At 38.3% G+C, this 18,089-nt stretch overlaps 2 protein-coding genes across 2 annotated transcripts; one reads left to right on the forward strand and one right to left on the reverse strand.

Moving 5' to 3' along the window:
- Positions 1-1,067: 1,067 nt before the first annotated feature.
- mcee (methylmalonyl CoA epimerase) lies at positions 1,068-4,693 on the reverse strand. The gene is made up of 3 exons (XM_041794426.1): positions 4,536-4,693; positions 3,530-3,870; positions 1,068-1,441 (listed from the first exon to the last, which is right to left on the reverse strand). The coding sequence occupies exons 1-3, from the start codon at positions 4,561-4,563 to the stop codon at positions 1,289-1,291; spliced, it is 522 nt and encodes a 173-aa protein (XP_041650360.1). The 5' UTR covers positions 4,564-4,693; the 3' UTR covers positions 1,068-1,288.
- On the forward strand, positions 4,619-14,326 carry mphosph10 (M-phase phosphoprotein 10 (U3 small nucleolar ribonucleoprotein)). The gene is made up of 11 exons (XM_041794414.1): positions 4,619-4,738; positions 6,420-7,071; positions 7,153-7,331; positions 7,435-7,600; positions 10,505-10,646; positions 10,819-10,886; positions 10,986-11,123; positions 11,210-11,320; positions 11,583-11,690; positions 11,782-12,009; positions 13,981-14,326. The coding sequence occupies exons 1-11, from the start codon at positions 4,653-4,655 to the stop codon at positions 14,128-14,130; spliced, it is 2,028 nt and encodes a 675-aa protein (XP_041650348.1). The 5' UTR covers positions 4,619-4,652; the 3' UTR covers positions 14,131-14,326.
- The last annotated feature ends 3,763 nt before the right edge of the window (positions 14,327-18,089 follow it).

An 18,089-nucleotide genomic window follows, 5' to 3' on the forward strand; every position in this document is an offset into this window, starting at 1 on the left:
AACAAAACACGTGACATAGCCGCTATCCAGCTGCGGGTGTGCAGCTACTGAGGAATAACGCGAAACATGGCAACTATAGACATGTAAGTACTCGACTTTTGTCGTTTTTGAAAAGAAAACAACTCACTTCTGTTCTTTGTTCTTCTTTGAATGAAGAAATGTCGTCAAGTTCTAATAAAACTGTCTCTTTAGCAGCATCCATGCTAATCTCTTCCTCTATAACTGCACCAGCTCTTGCTGCTGCTTGTTTATGTCACGACTCTGCTGCGCCTGAAAGTACTGCTCCTCGTCGCTGATTGGTCCTGTCACTTTCTAACTGGACCCAAACGGTTCAGATAAGAGCTCTGCAAGATGGATTCGCCAGTGAAAAACAAGGAAACAGGCATATCCATCTGCTTTGCAAGGTTATTAGGATACAGCTCTTATTTTGAAAGAAAATATGGAACATTAAGTGGATAGAAGTTTGTTTATATACCATTTATGGTTGTACTTTGTCATTGAGTCTTTTGGATACTTACACTTGGAATATCTTGTGTACAATATTACCCACAATCCAAAGTGGCAGACTGGTTTAAATATTACTCTACCCATGAGGCTCTTTTATGGCTGCAGTAGTAAAAGTTATGGAAAATTCAAAACTTAGTCTGTTAAATAGAGAATAATTATGAATTATTTCACATCCTGAAACTTAATTTTACTTAACCACAAAAACTTATGGATTGAAAAGGAAATAAGGGAACAGCAGAAAAAATGTTTGACATCAGCCCTGTGACTGCAGGGAGATGCTGAAGTGGCTTAACCAAAGTGTTCTGACGGGGACAATAAAGCATGTGACTAAAGCACTGATTATAGACCTCAATGATCAAAAAATTTCCAAAATAATTTATATTAATGAAATAGCTTCATTGTATCACCTTTCTGTACTGAATGTGAAATCATACCGAACTATATCTTTAGTTCTTAAAGTGTTTATAAGTCGAATTGTTCCCTTTCTGTAGCTCATACAACGCTGTTATCCAGCTGCAGATCAGTGAAGGATGCTGACACAAAACTTGACACTGAATATCTGAAACTCACACAACTCTGTCATTTATTCCCAACACAACGGAAAGTAAATAATTGCCCTAAAACATGACTTTAAAGGCACCTTTTTGAAATGTGAAGAGCAAAATCCAAGTGCTACAAAGAAAAAAAACAATAATAAAGTTATCATGATGTTTTTCAAACTGACTGTGGATCATATGAAAGTTAATTAAGAAGGTGACAGTTCCAGTCAGACGGATGTTCTTCATGCCTCCTCCAGCTCCACCAGCACCCCATCACAGTCTTTAGGATGGAGAAACATCACTGGTTTCCCATGAGCTCCTATCCGAGGTTCAGCTGACAGAGTTCTGATGTTCTTTGCTTTCAGGTCGGCTATTGCTGCGTTAATGTCGTCCACCTGCAACCACAAAGAAAACTGTTAATTATTCTTCTGATTTATCCGCTCTATTTAGCAGATAAATGCCCTGCCTTTGACTATTTGATTCACAGTCTTTGTGCACCTGTTGGTTATCCCTTTCACTTATTTAGGGGCTTGTAAACCAGTGATGATATTCTGGGTTTTAATAATCTATGATTCACAAATCTGTTGGTTTGTCTCACTTTTTTTTACAGGGCTTTGGCTTACATTAAACAATCCATAATAGCAGACAAAGACAAGAATCCAATTTACAGCTATAACACTGATTTTATCAAACTATTCTGGCTGTTTCCAGCCATTCAATGGAGGGCATTACAAAATCAAAAAGAAAACTTTATCTCCTGCACCAAGTTTATAATGGTTTTGGATTTTCATTAGTTTTTATTTTTATTTAGTTAATACCTTTTGTTTTAGATTTCAAGTTCGTTTTTATTAGTTTTTCCTGCTGGTTTCTTAGTTTAGTTTTGTTTAAATTCTGACAAAAAAAACCTTTGTTTTATTTTAGTTTTCATTAATTTTAGTGTTGGGTTTTTTTTTCTGCAATGTGGGACACCGGTCAGGGGCCAGACCCGAAAGGGCTCTTCACTCTTCATTTTACTTATTCAAATTTGATGTATGTATACAACTCAAGACCTAAAATTAACCATAGTGTGAAGTATAAACTAAGGAGATTTTGTCTCTGATTTTATTTCATTTTAGTTAATTTTGTCAGCACAGAATTAAGTTTTAGTTATTTTTTGTTTTTCCCCATAAAGCTAAGTTTTTCATTTAGTTTCAGTTAACTAAAATGATTTTCATATTTTAGTCTTAGTTATTTAGTTAGTTTTAGTTAACTATAATAACCCTGTCCTGCACTCTCTCCATCACAGGAACACAGTTTGCAACACAATGTTCAAAATTCATAGAAACTTGTCTCCGCAGAAGAAGCACACATGTAAATAATCGAATTAACAGGGGAGGAAAATACATTTTGAAATCAGTACTTTTACATCTACTTCAGAAAGTTCTACCAAGAGTAACTGTACTTGTACCTGAGTGCTAACTCTTGTACTCTTCCACCTTTGTTGGCTACACAGTAGCACATAGAGAAAGAATTATTCCACATCGAATAAAAAAAAAAAAAGCTGATGACTTCTGGGATTTTTTCAGTCATGTTTCTGGTGGATTGTTGTTGTTTTTGATGTGAGACACATTTGTGCCATGCATGATGTTATCCACTGAGTTAGAAACCCCACCTGTGACTTCAGGTGTCCCTACGTGGTGCACAGGGAATATTCTTCGCCAGTATGCATGCTATGCTTGCAATTAGGTTGACTCTGCTGTGTTTTTTCCAGAAAAGACCAACCCTGCCACAGATTTTCCAAAGTTACTGCAGCTCTGTCATATTGTAAATGATTTCTTTCAAAAGTGCGTTAACTATATGTAGGGTGGCCCAGTACAGACACTTTTAAAGTGTTAAATTAAACTCTATATGAGTTGAATTAATACTGACAATTTTGCTCTCTATTTGACTTTATTATAGAGGTGTGACTTTACCTGAACAACCTGGTTGAAGATCGATTCAATTGTTGTTCTCCCCAATAAAGAAAGATCCTTTTACAGCACAGCTCCTCAGTAGCTACTCAGTATTTAAAGTAAACTTTAAATTCAATATTTTTTTATTTTACTTGAGTAGATTAATAGACCAGTACTTCTACTTCTTCTGAAGAACATTTTAACGTTTGTATCTGTACTTTAACTTAAGTACAGTAGTCATAAATGTTTTCCACCTCAGCAAATGAACAAACCTTTTTTGTGTTTAGCTTCTTTGTTTCACAATACTGGTATTTGCATGCTGGCAGGAGTCAGCAATGCCACACATATGCTTTTTCAGGAAAACAAGTCCCTTTTTTTCTGACAAAGCCAGTTGTGTAATTGCCCCTTTATAGACACCTGTGCAAATTCTGCTTTGAGAACTGAACTTAAAGTTCTTAATGAGCAACTGGTTAAAGTGTATCTAACAATACTAAGTACATCAAATGAAAAGTCTAATATGTGCATTAACTGCATACTCTTCATCAGTCTCACCTCAATACATATGTGGTGCATCCCTCCAGACTTGTTTTTCTGTAAAAATCCAGCAATTGGACTCTTCTCCCCCAAAGGATGGAGCAGCTCCAATTTAGTGTTACTGAGCTCTACAAATACTGTGTAGACACCATGCTCCGGAAGGGGCACTTTGTCACTCACTGTGGCCCCCAGCACGTCTCGATACAGAGCTGTGGCCTTCTCCATATCTGGGACAGCAATGGCAATGTGGTTCAGTCGCCCAAGATTCCACAGAGCTCCAGGTACGCCCTGACGGAGGGCTGCTGTTGTTGAATGTGCCCTCAGAAGAGAGAGACGAGAACATGTGGAGAGACATTTCCCTAGAAATACAGAGAGATTAATTATAGCCAAAGCTTTGCTTTACTGTCCTAAAACTAGTTTTGTACCCACTTTTCCTGTTTTTTCTTCCTGAAGCTTTATCATGTGAAAAAAAGTATTTTTAAGGCTACACCAAACTAATCTTTACTATTTATTTCAAAGTCTAAAACTAAGCTGAGTATGGTGTTAACAGGAGTAGACCCGTCTGTTTTTTAGATGCATATGTATAGGTTAAAACATTGCTTGGCTGTGAATGGTTTAAAATGATGGAGTACTAAAGCACAGTCTAGTATTTGTTCAGCTGGTATCAGATTCTGAGTCAGACCGTTTTAGAGTGTCGTGGACCAATGTTGCCATGTCAGATCATAGCTGAAGAAATCTCCAGGATAAACCGCATTGTGAACAAACAGAACTAACGTACGCTCTCCTCAGTCTACTGAACTTCCCTTTGGATAAGACATGTCTGATCGTAAAAAAATCACCGTGTACCCAAACGTCAACAGTAGCACATTATGTAACGCCAACACAGGACTTTACAGGACAGTAGTTTAAGTAATGCAACCTTTCTTTAACAAACGAGAAGTCAGCCGTGCTGACACAAACGACAGCAGACTGTAATAAATAAAGCATGTGTATTGTAGTAAGACAATTCATGTCAGAAACTCACCTGCAACCTTCAGCGCGGCAGACGCCATGTTTGAATCTCGGAACCAAACAGCAGAGGATGAGTTTTTCTGGGAGCCTGTTTACCTGCGACACAGTCCGTCACACATGTGGGGAAACCATGGCTAATAGAGATGTGTGGAGCGTGTTGGAGGACTGTATTAAGACTATAAATGCAAACACAGAAAAGCCAGAGAACTTTTTGAGGCAAGTATTTCTCTGTCTACATTTTTGCGTTGTTGTCCAATGTCGTTGTAGGGTTGTGTGCGCATGCCTAAAGAGAAGGGGTTCATTTAGCTAAGCTAAAGCTAACTACATACGCTGCATACTCCTCTGGGGTTAATATTGCATGAGAAGTAATTCCTAAATATTAACTTCATTGATATTTTACTAAAGGATTGGCTTATTTACCGTTGATCAAAAGTTTTTGACAGTTAATGTTAGAAGTGTAACAACATGTAGCAATATAAATCACAGAATTGCCTGAAAATACAAGACATAAACTTAAATGATAATACAGTTTGTAAAGTAAAGTCAGGAGTTAATGAGTGTCCCCAACATGAACCCTAACATTGTAAAGGTTATTGTAGCAGATGTGATAAGCCGTTTATGTTGTGGTCCATATTAGCTGTCAGTACATTTCAGAAAGTTCATAATTATTTAACAATCAACACATTCAGTTATCACAATCTGTGGGGAACTTTGTAAATCTTTTGTTATAGACAACATAGTTTGTCTTTATAAACTGTGTCCTATCCAATTAGATATCAAACATACAGGTGCATCTAAAAATAGAATATGAACAAGATATTTTTTCCCTTGTAAGTCAAGAAGTGAAACTTACATATATTCTAGACTCATCATTGAGTGAAATATTTCAAGACTTTTTTTGTGTTAATCATGATGATTATGGCTAACAGCTCACCAAATCAAATATCCACTATCTCAAAATATCAGAATATCACAAAACATCTGTCCACAAAAGGGTTTATGATACAGAAATGTTGGTCTTCTGGGAAATTATGCTCATTTATGCTCTCAGTGATTGGTTGGAGCTCCTTTGCACAAATTACTGCAACAGTGAAACGTGGCATGGAGGCAGTCAGTCTGTGGCACTGCTGGGGTGTTATTAAGCCTAGGTTGCTCTGATAGCAGCCTTCAGCTTGTCTGTATTGTTGTGTCTGGTGTCTCTCATCTTTCTCTTGACATTTCCCCAGAAATTCTCATGGGGTTTAGGTCAGACCAGTTGGCTGGCCAAGCAAACACTGTTATACCATGGTAAGCGAACCAGTTTCTGGTAGTTTTGGCTTCGCTGTGGACAGGTGCCAAGTCCTGCTGGAAAAGAAAATCAGTACCACCAAATATTTCTCAGCAGATGGAAGCATGAAGTGCTCCAATATCTCCTTATAGACGGCTGACAGCGTCGACTCTGACTTGATAAAGTGTGACTTGATGTTTTCCATCTTCCCCATGATTGTGGTTGTGTGTACTGAACCAGAGTGAGAGAATCAAAGCTCAGGAAACCTTTGCAAATTGGACTTTTCTACAATATTCTAATATTTTGAGATACTGGATTTTATTTTTTTTGTGAGCTATAAAATCAAGATTTAAAAAAGAAAGTCTTGAAATGTTTAACTTTATTTGAGATGAATCTAGAATTTATGAAAGTTTAACTTTTTGAAGTAAATCACAGGAAAAAAGAAAAAGGATTTTTTGAGATGCACCTGCACATGTCTGCCCACAAGTCCCAAAAGTATTCACCAGAGAATTTTGTAAAAATAGACAAAGAAAGATAAAGTTTAAAAAGATTGCAAAGCTTATTTGGAAACTTAGAATGCCTTTTGACTTTAACACATTTTTAATACTAATTTCATTTGCCTTCTTTCAGCCTGCAAGATGGAGCAGCGGCAGAATTTACCTCTCTCACTAAGACCTTGTACGACCTCCACAAAGACCAGGAGCCTTCAGATTATAAAGGCAGCCCATTGGCTCATCTGGTGGTGGAAAACTTTGATGAAGAACAGATATGGCAGGAATTGGAGCTCCAGAACAATGCAGTACTGAAACACTTTCAAAATGCCACTGAGGAGGTTTTGTCTGATGAGACATTAACGTTGCTGGCGGCGGAGGATGAGAGTAATGGTGAGGAAGAATTAGAGACTGGTGATGAAAATGATGAGGAGGAGGAAGACGAACCACCCAGGCAGTCAAAGAAAATGGCCATAGAGGCTGAGGACAGAGCAGAGGATGATACAGAGGAGGACTCTGATTTAGATTTTGATGTGGATGCTCTGGAGAAGCGGGAGAAACACAGGCGGGAAAAGAGTGTCTCAAAAACGAAGGTGGTTCCCTCTGAGGTTGATGATAAATTCTTCAAACTGTCAGAGATGGAGTCCTTTCTTGACGATATGGACAAGCGAGAAGGAAAAGAGGATGAAAACAAAGAGGACGTTGACTATTTTCAAGACCTGCCGTCTGATGAGGATGATGATCTTGACCTAGATCAAATAATTTCTAATAAAAAGCCAAAGAAAAACACTGTAAGTACACAATAAATCACTGTTACTTTTTTATTGTGTATTATAGAGAAAGTAATGGATTATTGTTGTTTATAATAACAGGCAAAAAGCTCCAGGGATCTTAAGTACAAGGACTTCTTTGATGCTGTGGACAGTGAACCAGCTAACACAGATGAGCAGTCAGATGGTGAGGATGACAGCATGGATGATAGCCAGGAAGAAGATGAAGAAGAAATAGGTGGCGATGATGCTGATGACGGTGAAGAGGAGGGCGATGATGAGTAAGTGTGATTAAAATCATATTGCACAGATGCGTATGTGTGGGAAGAACACATTTTGTTGTGTATAGTTATTTCCAGACTGTCTGTGTCTGCTCTCTGCCAGGGATGAAGAACCAAGTCAGTCCAAAGCATCTCATAAGAAAGTGACCTTTGACCTCTCTGAGGATGAGGACAGTGAAGGAGAGGACATGGAGGACATCTTTGGAGGGAAAAAAACAAGCTCAACAAAGTCTGAATCAAAGTCGTCTTTTGAGAGACGGCAAGAAAAGGTAAAAATGATCAGAATATGAGCTCGTTTAATTTCACATTTGAGAAGCTTAAATGTACTACAAGAGTAAAAACATCAAGGAGCTGTATAGATTAAATGTAGACCATGAGAAGAAAGTGCTGCAGTGCTGCTTCCAAATTAATCCTTTTTTACCTCTGCCAAGGAGTCTATGTGATCGGGAGGGTTTGTTAGTTTGTTTGTTAGCAACATAACTCAAAAACGTATGGACGGATTTTGATGAAATTTTCAGGAAATGACAGAAATGGCATAAGGAAGAACTGGTTAGATTTTGGGAGTGATCCGGATCACCATCTGGATCCAGGAATTTTTGAAAGGATTATTTACTATTGGGAGATAGGGCTTATGGCGAAGGTCTGCGCTCTTCGAGTGCTTTTCTACTGTTGTTACTACTTTACACCAGGAGATGGCGGACATGAGTCACTTCAATCGCAGCAGCATTTTTGGGTGTGTTTTTATTCTAAGTTGTTCTCCGAATGGTGACGGAGCTCAGGAATGACAAACATCGCGGAGGTACACACTTGGTAGAAGCCTAGAGTAGACGCCATGGGAGAAAAAGCACATTCAGTGGTGGTGGAGGCTGCCTGGTGATGTCAGAATATGCAAATTAGATGAGTAAATTTACTCCCAGAGACATGTTAGAGGTAGGAGAAAACGCACAGCCAATGGCGGTGGAGGCCGCCTGGTGATGCCAGAATATGCAAATTAGATGACTGAATTTACTCCCATCACAAAGTTTGGGTCATACTGACGATTTCTGAAAGGATTCTTTACTATTGGGAGATAGGGCCAATGGCAGCTGTCTGCGCTGAGTGCTTTTCTCGTTAATTCTATTTAATTAACATTTAACATTATATAAAAATGAGAGACACGGCGTCTCACATGCACTGGTGTCAGTGGCATGTGCCCAAAAAATAACAAATTTTGATGTGATCTCTTACATTCAGTGGAAATTTAATTTGCTAAAATCATAATGCAGCCTTTTAAAAAGTAAAAGAATCAAACTTTGCCACTTCTGATACCAAGAGGAGAGAAAAACATCTCTTAGATAGTCAGGTTTTTGGTTTTTTTTTTGCTTTTTTTGCTTTTTTACAATTTATCTATGGATGGCCCTGATGAAGGCTACAAGCCAAAACACATAGGGCGAATAAAGTAGGGTTGACACCTTTCATTTGGCTGGTCAGATGATTGGTTGGTATGCTCTTATCCAACCAAGATTGCTGTTCGTAGGTTGGTCACACGTGTGCGTTTAAGAACAAAATAGCAGAGTGTGCAGCTGACTGAAAGACGCAGCAGGGGAGAGACAAGCGCAGTCTTGGGCAATACAGGCAGAGAGGCACACAAAGTGACGAAGAACATGTTCTATATAGATTGTTTCACAACAGTTTGGCTGTAAATTCACCGGTCAGTAAATACGGGTTGTGATATTGCTTATCATCAGATTAAAATGTTTACATCAGCTTTAGTGTCTGTTATAGGCAGACAGAGAGCAAAGAGAGAAAAGACAATGTCTCTTTGTTGTTAAGTCTGGACCAGTGGACCTGACTCCCTTCACCTCAGTAAATAAACGCTGCATGCAGTCCGATATATGCTCATGAATGGCACAACGCCGGCTGGAACAAGTGATCCTGTTAATAGTTATCGTTGTAAGTTGCTATAAACAATTGTCTGAGGATATTTATTAGGCCAAAAAGTTATCGTGCTGTGTTCACAGAAATTATACGATTAAAAGTAGTGCACACTGATCGTCTCTGAGTCAGCTGTTATTTTACAAACAAAATGAGGATAAAAATAATCAGTAGTGCCTCATAAAGCTTGTTATGTTAATTTTTAAGGTCACCCAGCTGACCAGAGTGTGCAGTGAGGAGCTTGTTACAGATTCAGCAATTTTTTTTTTTTGTTACCTGCATGACCCATCAATTGGTCGGTATGTGGGTGTTATTTCGGTAGACCAAGAGTTTCTTTGGTTGGCTACAGTCCTAGAATAAAGTTGTTCTCTAAACCACTTATTACCAAAGTCTGGGTAGTGGGAGATTTCTTTTGAGTTGCCAAATGAGTTTTTCAAAATGTCTTTGCTTAAGTGTTGAATGCAACATTTGTTTGTAGTACTCATAATAGCCACAATGGGACTCGACCCTAGAATACTTACCCTCTCCACCATAATAGAGTTTATCTGTAAACACCAAAGTCTGCTGATACATGATTTAACAGTACAACTCAGATCACGACTGTACTACAGATGGAGACCAAAACACATAAAAATCACAAACCCTGTGTGTGGATTCAGTATTTCTGCGTTGACTCTGTAAATAGAGACTAAGAAATACGAAACACTTGAACTTAAGGAAGTTGGTTTGTAGAGTCCAGCCAGGCTATTAGTCAAATGAAAGTTCTTGACACTTTTATTTAATCAGCTATCAGAGACGTTGGCATAAGTGGTTTAATAGTTTTTTACAACATGAAGATTTCTCTTTACATACATAACTTTGTGCTGTTGTGGTTAGTATCTCTATCAGTCGACATTAAATTTAGACTAGTATTTTGTGCGGAAATTAATATTAAAATGTTGCTTTGCCAGACCAAGATCTTTTAAGACATATTTTTTGGCTTTTCATGCCTTTATGATAAAGGACATCAGTTTTTAGAATCAGAAACAGGGATGAGAGAGTGGGGGAGAGACCTAACCACAAAGCCATCTGCACCCAAGACCAAGATTTTTGCTGTGACTTTTACTGTTGTTTATACATCAAACCATAGGACTGATGCATGGATTTCAAGGCCTTAGGTCCTCTTTAAATTAAAAGATAAAACACAAAGGCATTTATATCACAAAGCCACATTCAGGCTCGTTGTGATTATAGTATCTCTTTGTTGTTCTTACCTGCAGATGTCAGAGAAGATCGAGGAGCTGGAGAAAGCAGCTCTGGCAGAGAGGCCATGGCAGCTGTCTGGTGAGGTCACGGCACAGACTCGTCCTGAGAACAGCATGTTGGAAGAAGATGTGGAATTTGAGCAGGCATCAAGGATGGGTGAGTCACTCCTCTCCTATTGTGTGTTTCATTTGGATGTCAGTAACATTATTTTTGTTTTGCATTGTAATTCACACCAGTGCTATGCTCGTGACTAAAAAATACTACAAAAATGTAAAATCCAACTGTTTTCTATTTTCAATCAGACAAGATTTTGTTTTTTGCCTTTTAGCTCCCACTGTGACAGAAGAAACAACGCTACAGCTTGAAGATATCATCAAACAGAGAATTAAAGACCAGGTTTGAAACAATTACTTGTTTATACTATCTGAAATTGAAGTTTTCAGGTTTTAGTTTCTTTCTGGTTATAATCCTGTGTCTTTGTCTGGTTTCTGTAAGGCTTTTGATGATGTGGTCCGAAAGGAAAAGCCCAAAGAGGAGGTGTTTGAGTACAAGAAGAGGCTGACGTTGGACCATGAGAAGAGCAAGCAGAGTCTGGCAGAAATCTATGAACAAGAATACCTCAAGCAGACTCAGGTACAACCTTTAATATCATTGCCTGTCCAACACCTGCCTGCTGCATATTACTGATTTATTTATTTATTTATATTTTCTTTCTCCAGCAAAAGACAGAAGAAGTTGAGAACCCAGCTCATGTAGAAATTCAAAAGCTTATGGACACACTCTTCCTGAAGCTGGATGCTCTGTCCAATTTCCACTTCACACCTAAACCAGTAAGTTTTGCTTGACAGCACTGGAATAGGTCATCAGATATTTGAATATATTTGTCCTTTTGTAAAAAGATGTTAAAGCACTTAAATGTTTTGGTATTTTTTAGATGCAATATGTCACAAAAATGTACTTTATAAATACAGCAACTGCACAAAAAGGCAATGAAACAAACATTTAAAACATGTATGTTAAAGATTATTTTAGAAAGAGTTATAGCCCAGTGCAGTTATGTTAACCATATTCATGTTGCCTTTTGTCCACAAGCCTGTGCCCGAGGTCAAAGTGATGTCTAACTTGCCGTCCATTACAATGGAGGAGGTGGCTCCAGTCAGTGCTAGCGACGCTACACTCCTTGCACCAGAGGAAGTCAAGGTTTGTCATCCTTCCCTTTTCAAAAGCCTGACTTTGATCTCTGTAAATTTAGTCACACTGTGTATCTAATAATACTCTTCTCTCACCAAAGGAGAAGAACAAAGCAGGAGATATTCTGGGAGCTACTGAGAAGACGTCAACAGACAGGAAGCGTGAGAGACGTCACAAGAAGCAGGTGAAGCGTCTGAAGATTAAGGAGAAAGAAAAGAGACTGAAGCTTAAAGAGGCCAGTAGAGCTGGGGAAAATAAACCATCAAAGGCTGAAGTGACAGAAAACCTGAAGAAACTCACAAAAGGAGGCAAAGCCACGATACTCAAGGTGAGGGATTTCTCTCTTATTCTTTCTCACAGGACTCAGATCTGTTTGCCTTTAATCATAGTATTTGGTCGAGATTTTAGAGTAAGAACTGAGGATCAGCCAGTTCAGTATTCTTTGTGATTAATATTTGGAATAAATCCCAGGTTGTGGATTTTCTGAACACATCTGAAGGAGGAAAGTAGTCAAATGAATAGATTTGCTTTCTAAGACTACTATGCTAGATAAACGATTGAGTCTTTTTTCTTAATTTCATCTCATAGCACTTTACACTTCCATTTCTCCACATTTTAAAAGGAATTTCCAATATCTCAGATACATTAGCCAACTAATTAGCACTATAAAATACAGTATGATCCATTGTCATGACTCAGAATACCCAAAATATAAAAGCTTAATTAACCTAGCACCTCACCAACATTTTAATATCTTTGAATCTATAATATCACATATCCATATCTAACTCACAGGAACCCTTACTTCTGCATGATTAATGCTTTTACTGTTGATACATGATGTACAATCTGTGAACAGTACTTCTATATTTTGTCCAAAAAATATATATTTTTAATGAATATAACTTGGGTCATGGAAATTTTTAAAGGGACAGTGTGTAAAATTGGGAATGTTGGTGACATTTCACTGTCAGATTGTAGACTGCCATGCTCATTTTTGGTGGTAACAGCAAAAATCAGTAGATTTAAATAAAATCTGTTGAAGGAGTCTCCTGCGCTTCAGCCCCTCTACAGGTGGAGGTCGGTGCTCTCAGAAAGGACCAGTAACATACAAATGATGTTTCAATGGGTTCTTTATCTTGAGCATTTCTAAATAAGAAACTGGAGTGCACAAGTCACTTTCATGAAATTTAACCAGGTGTAAAGGACTATAATTTGATGTGCACTGCAACTTTATCAGAATTTTGCAAAAAAAAAGGTAAAAAACAGTTATTTGTCCCTTCTTTGTGACTGCAGAAACATGCAATACACAAAAATAACAAAGACAGTGGAGTCCATGTAAGAGACCATCCTTATTCAGGCGGGCACATAGATTTCAGTGGGCTCCTGACAAAACCAGAGAATGGGCCTCCCCATTTATGATTTATTTATCGTATCAATGTATATATTGGATCAGTAGCTTTGGTGATAGCCTTGGTGCCACTTTCATCAGTTTTGTGCACTTTTTCTGCCTGTCTGCTGACTTTTTTTTGCCTCTGTTATCCTATTTTTGCCACTTTTTAGTCCTATTTCACCGCTTCTACCTATTGATGTTTCTGTTAATCATGTTTTGCCACTATTAACACCTTTACCCCCACTTTTTATGCCAATTTTTACCATTTTTAACCGAATTTTAACCGTAATTAGTCATTTTTATGCCCATTTTTCCATATTAGGTTGATTCTTGCCACTTGGAACACCTATCTGTCTGTTTTAGCAGCTTTAAACCAATTTGTGCCACCTTCTGCCTCTTTTGACATGTTTTTTCCACTTTTGGATCCTATTTCATCACCTTTTCTCACCATTTTTTCCAATTTAATCCTTTTCATAACCCTGCCGATTTCATCGGCGTGGATAAAAACAGTGTTATATATTTAGGTGATCAAATCCTCATTTAGATGGCCCCACATATAAATATTGTGTTTCATTTTACTAAGTTTGTTCGGCTAAATGCTACTAGGCTGTATATTATGAACTGCACCTTTAAAAAAAACAGTGCAGTGTTAATCACCGTATTTCTTACTCTTTAGAAAAGAAAAAACAACTTGCTTAATATGGATACAATAAAGTTAAAACAGTTGAACAAGTGCTGTGATCAGCTAGTCTGTTAGCTGTGTATTACCTTTATAAATTGGGTATTTCATTACATACAGGCTGACTGCACAGTTTCTGCTTCTACCTTAGGGCCCGCCATACTTATAATTAAAAAAAATGCATGCTAGCCAGATTACTCAGCTAACACGGTATTCCTCTGTTTCAGGATGAAGGAAAGGACAAAGCTCTGCGGTCCTCTCAAGCTTTCTTCTCTGAGTTGCAGGACCAAGTCAAAAGTCAGATCAAAAATGCGAAGGACCCTTCTTCTAAGAAGAAAAAACACAAAGAGGTTTCTGTCAGCAAACTCAAGTTGTGAAGACTGTCATGTTGATGTGGTAATCATTTATTTTTATTGTACAGATTTCCAGGAGGAGAAAACTCCTCTATGAAAACATCTGAACTTTTTGTAAAGTGTTTCCATTTTCATTCACAATAATCTAACTACACCCAGATGTTTTTGGCAATGTGTAGAATTTTTTCACCTGTGATAATAAATCCTTAGCCAAGTAAAAGTGACTGTGCTCGCCTTTTCATGAAAAAATGTTTGTTTTTGTGTGAGTAATATGTCTTCATGTTATGTTAAGTTAATAATACATTTTTTAAAATTTTCATGTCATATATACATCATGTAAAATACTGTTTATCATCAAATATATATATCATATTTAATGGAATTGGGTTTTTTTTGTAATCAACAGTATGTTTAGGGGCCAATTTTGCACAGTACAATTACAATATTAAACAAATTTCACAAACTGCATAGAACAGAGATCTTGCCTTATAAGGAATTTTAAGTTCTGTGCAGAACTTTAATTTTTGGGCCAAAAATAGAGGCTGCATTAAGGCATAGTAAGCTGCCTGAGGGCGCCATCAGGCGTGAAGAAGGGTTGGCACAACCCAGGTCGGGCTCTGAATGTCTTTGCACATTTTCAGGGACATGGGAAAATAAGCTGTCGAAAAAATAAAGTCTGCACCTTTAGGGTGGAGTACAAAGTGGATGTGGAGGGTAAGCACGGCCTTGGATACCGTCTGGATGGGTAGTGACCAGGAGCCCCTGGTCCTGCTGTGGATGTTCCGGGGGTCTCCTAGTGTAGCACCATTGGTTAGGAAAAACGAAGGGGCACAGAATCCATGGTGCTTGAAGTTTGGTGTTTTCTGTTTCCACAGTCAGTGATGGTTTGGGGTGCCATGTCATCTATAGCTGATGGCCCACTGTGCTTTATCAAGTCCAGCCTTAACACTGTCAGCTGTCTACCAGAAGATTTTAAAGCACTTCATGCTGTCATCTGTTGAGAGGCTTTGTGGAGATTATTTCCTTTTCCAGCAGGACTTGGCACCTGCCCACAGTGAAGCCAAAACTATGAGAAGGGTCTACGGTCTGCAGCCAGATTGTCTTGGGGAGCAGTGTTAATTTTGGCAGCTATTTTTAATTTTAGTCTTAGTCTTTAGACCAAATGTCTTAGTTTTAGACCCATTTTGGTCATTTCTACCCTTTTTAGTTTTAGTCTAGTTTTAGTCCATAAAAAGTCCTCATGTTTTAGTCTTACTTTTAGTCCAAGCATTTACTTTGCATTGACACATTTACCACCGGTAGAGAAATATGGATTTTGAATGTCCGACGAAAACTACATTGCATTTTAGTCTAGTTTTAGTCATCTTGACTAAACTAAACTTACTTTTTGACAGTTTCAGTCATCACAGATCTTTTTTTGTTAGTTTTAGTCTAGGTTTTATCATGGAAAAAAGGCTGTTGATGAATAATTTAATAATAGTTTAGTCATAGTTTTAGTCGACAAAATTAACACTGTTGGGGAGGGTGTCTTGTGGAGAGGAAAACTACCAGAAACTGGCTTTCTGCTATGCTGTACAATGTTTAATTGGCCTGACCTGAACCCCATAAAGAATCTCTGGGGAAATGTCAAGAGGAAGATGAGCTGTAGGCTGCAATCAGAGCAACCTTGGCTTCGTAAACCCCAGCAGTGCCACAGACTGATTTCCTCCATACAGACAGTAACTTGTGTAAAAGGAGCTCTGATCAAGTACTGAGTGCATACATGAGCAGAATTTTCCAGAGGGTCATCCTTTTTTTGGACTGAAGTTTTTTTGACATTCTAATATTTTGAGATGGTAGTTTGTGAGCTGTAAGCTGTAATCTTCAATATTAAAACAAAAATAGTCCTTTGTAATGATGGATCTAGAACATGGTGCTCAACTGATCTGGCGTCAGGACCCATCAGTCTGCCTTAAGACAGATCGCAACCTAAGTTTGCAAAAAATGTTCCAACAATGTATGTTTAGTTAATGGAATATGTTGCAGTTTGGAACATAGTTGGACCAAAATGCGTAATAAATGTGCCAAATCTTCTCTGCCAGTGCCAAACAGCTTATTTTGCTGTTGCTATTGACTCTTGTTTTGAGCTTCTGGTACCCCCAGGTGCTGCCAATCAGGTGCCTGATTGGCAGCACCTGTGAGCATGGGTCCTGCTACAATGGTCAGTAGATGTCTGCTTCAAGAATCGGCATGCCACGTTTGACTGATCTGGATAGGGCCCATCGGTTGGGCAACTTCAAGCTGGTGTTCCTGCAACCAAGTTGCGGCATTGTTTGGAGTGAACCCTACCATCTCCAAACTGAAGGCTAAGTTCCATATAATGGGGAATGTCAGAGACAGGCTGCGAAGTGGGCATCCCAGAAGACAATACTGTTTTCTCACCCTGTCAGCAAGAACTCTGTCCTCCAAGATGACAACACTCGCCCCCACAGAGCAGGGTTTATCAGAAACTACCTCCAGAATTTGGGAGTGGAGAGGATGGAATGGCCTGCCAGCAGTCCTGACCTCAACCCCATTGAACACTTGTGGGATCAGCTTGGGCGTGCTGTTCGTGCCAAGAGTGACCAACACAACCACGTTGGCTGACTTGCGACAAATGCGGGTTGAAGAATGGGATGCCATCCCACAGCAGTGTGTGACCAGGCTGGTGACCAGCATGAGGAGGAGGAGCCAGGCTGTTGTGGCTGTGAATGGTTCTTCCACACGCTACTGAGGCTCCTGTTTGTTAAATGAATAAGTTGTTAAATTGTCAATATGTCTTGTTTCTTCAAACTTCAATCATCCAATCCACCAAACAAGAGTCAATGGCAGACTCAGCTGTTTGGCATTGGCAGAGAAGATTTGGCACATTCTTCATGGGCACAACCCACATACTCAGCTCTGCTGCTCATCCCACAAATGCATGTTCCTTACAAATTTGGCATCATTTAAAAGGGTAATAAACAGGCTTTCCAATGGTATAAAATTTATTGCCAAGAAGCATTGTTACAACAAAGAAATAATGTCCCAAACACAAATTTCCTTACTTTTGTTTTATGTTAGAATACATGGAAGTTTCACTTCGTGAATTATATCACAGGAAAAAATTAACTTCATTTTTTTGAGAAGCACCTGTGTGTTGTGCTGTAAATGGGTTGATGTTTTGTTTCTGTCTCTCTGTTGCTGTTGTTTTTATGTTTCTTGTGGTTTGGATCAGTGAGGATAACTGTCATGTATAAATGTTATGAAGCTATATAAAAGGTCATGTTTTGGAACAGGAAGCTGCTCTAAGCCATTTTAGCGGAGGGATATACAGCGCTTTACAAATTTATTAGACCACCTGTCTCAGAGACCATCAAGCATCATGAAGTGCTTGAATGCAGACTCTTTCATTTTCAGTGAGCTCTCCACGTTTCAGCATTTTGAACAGGAATGAGGAATTTCAAACTGAATTCACCTTTTTATACACAATTTTTCACTGGGCTTCTCTGAGAAGTCAGAAATTAATCAAGCATAACATTCAACCACTAAAATTATTTTTTCTGTTCAGGAATGCAGGTAAATAACTATAATTTGACATATTAATCAAGAAATAGTAATGTGCTTTACTATTTTTATCATTTTTTGTAAATCAGTTAATTTGAAAATTCATGGATAACAATAATAATGATATTTTAGCATTAAAAATTCAATTTCGGTCAAAGAGCTTCTATATATATTGGTGTATTAACCATTGCAGAAACATAAAAATGATTCTGGTTTTACCAATTTTTACCAATGCTGTTAATTTAGGGCAGCTGAGGCATAAATCTTACTTTGGGTGGTGGTCTAATAAATTTGTTAAGCACTGTACATAAAAAATAAACAAAAAAACATTTCCGTTGATACTAACAATATTCCAGTAAAGGTAGTCCAGTTATGCAACATTCGTCATCACTCCTGTTTGACAGAAAGTTTGAAGAACC

The sequence above is a fragment of the Cheilinus undulatus genome, linkage group 1 (genome assembly GCF_018320785.1).
Source record: "Cheilinus undulatus linkage group 1, ASM1832078v1, whole genome shotgun sequence".
NCBI lineage: Eukaryota > Metazoa > Chordata > Actinopteri > Labriformes > Labridae > Cheilinus > Cheilinus undulatus.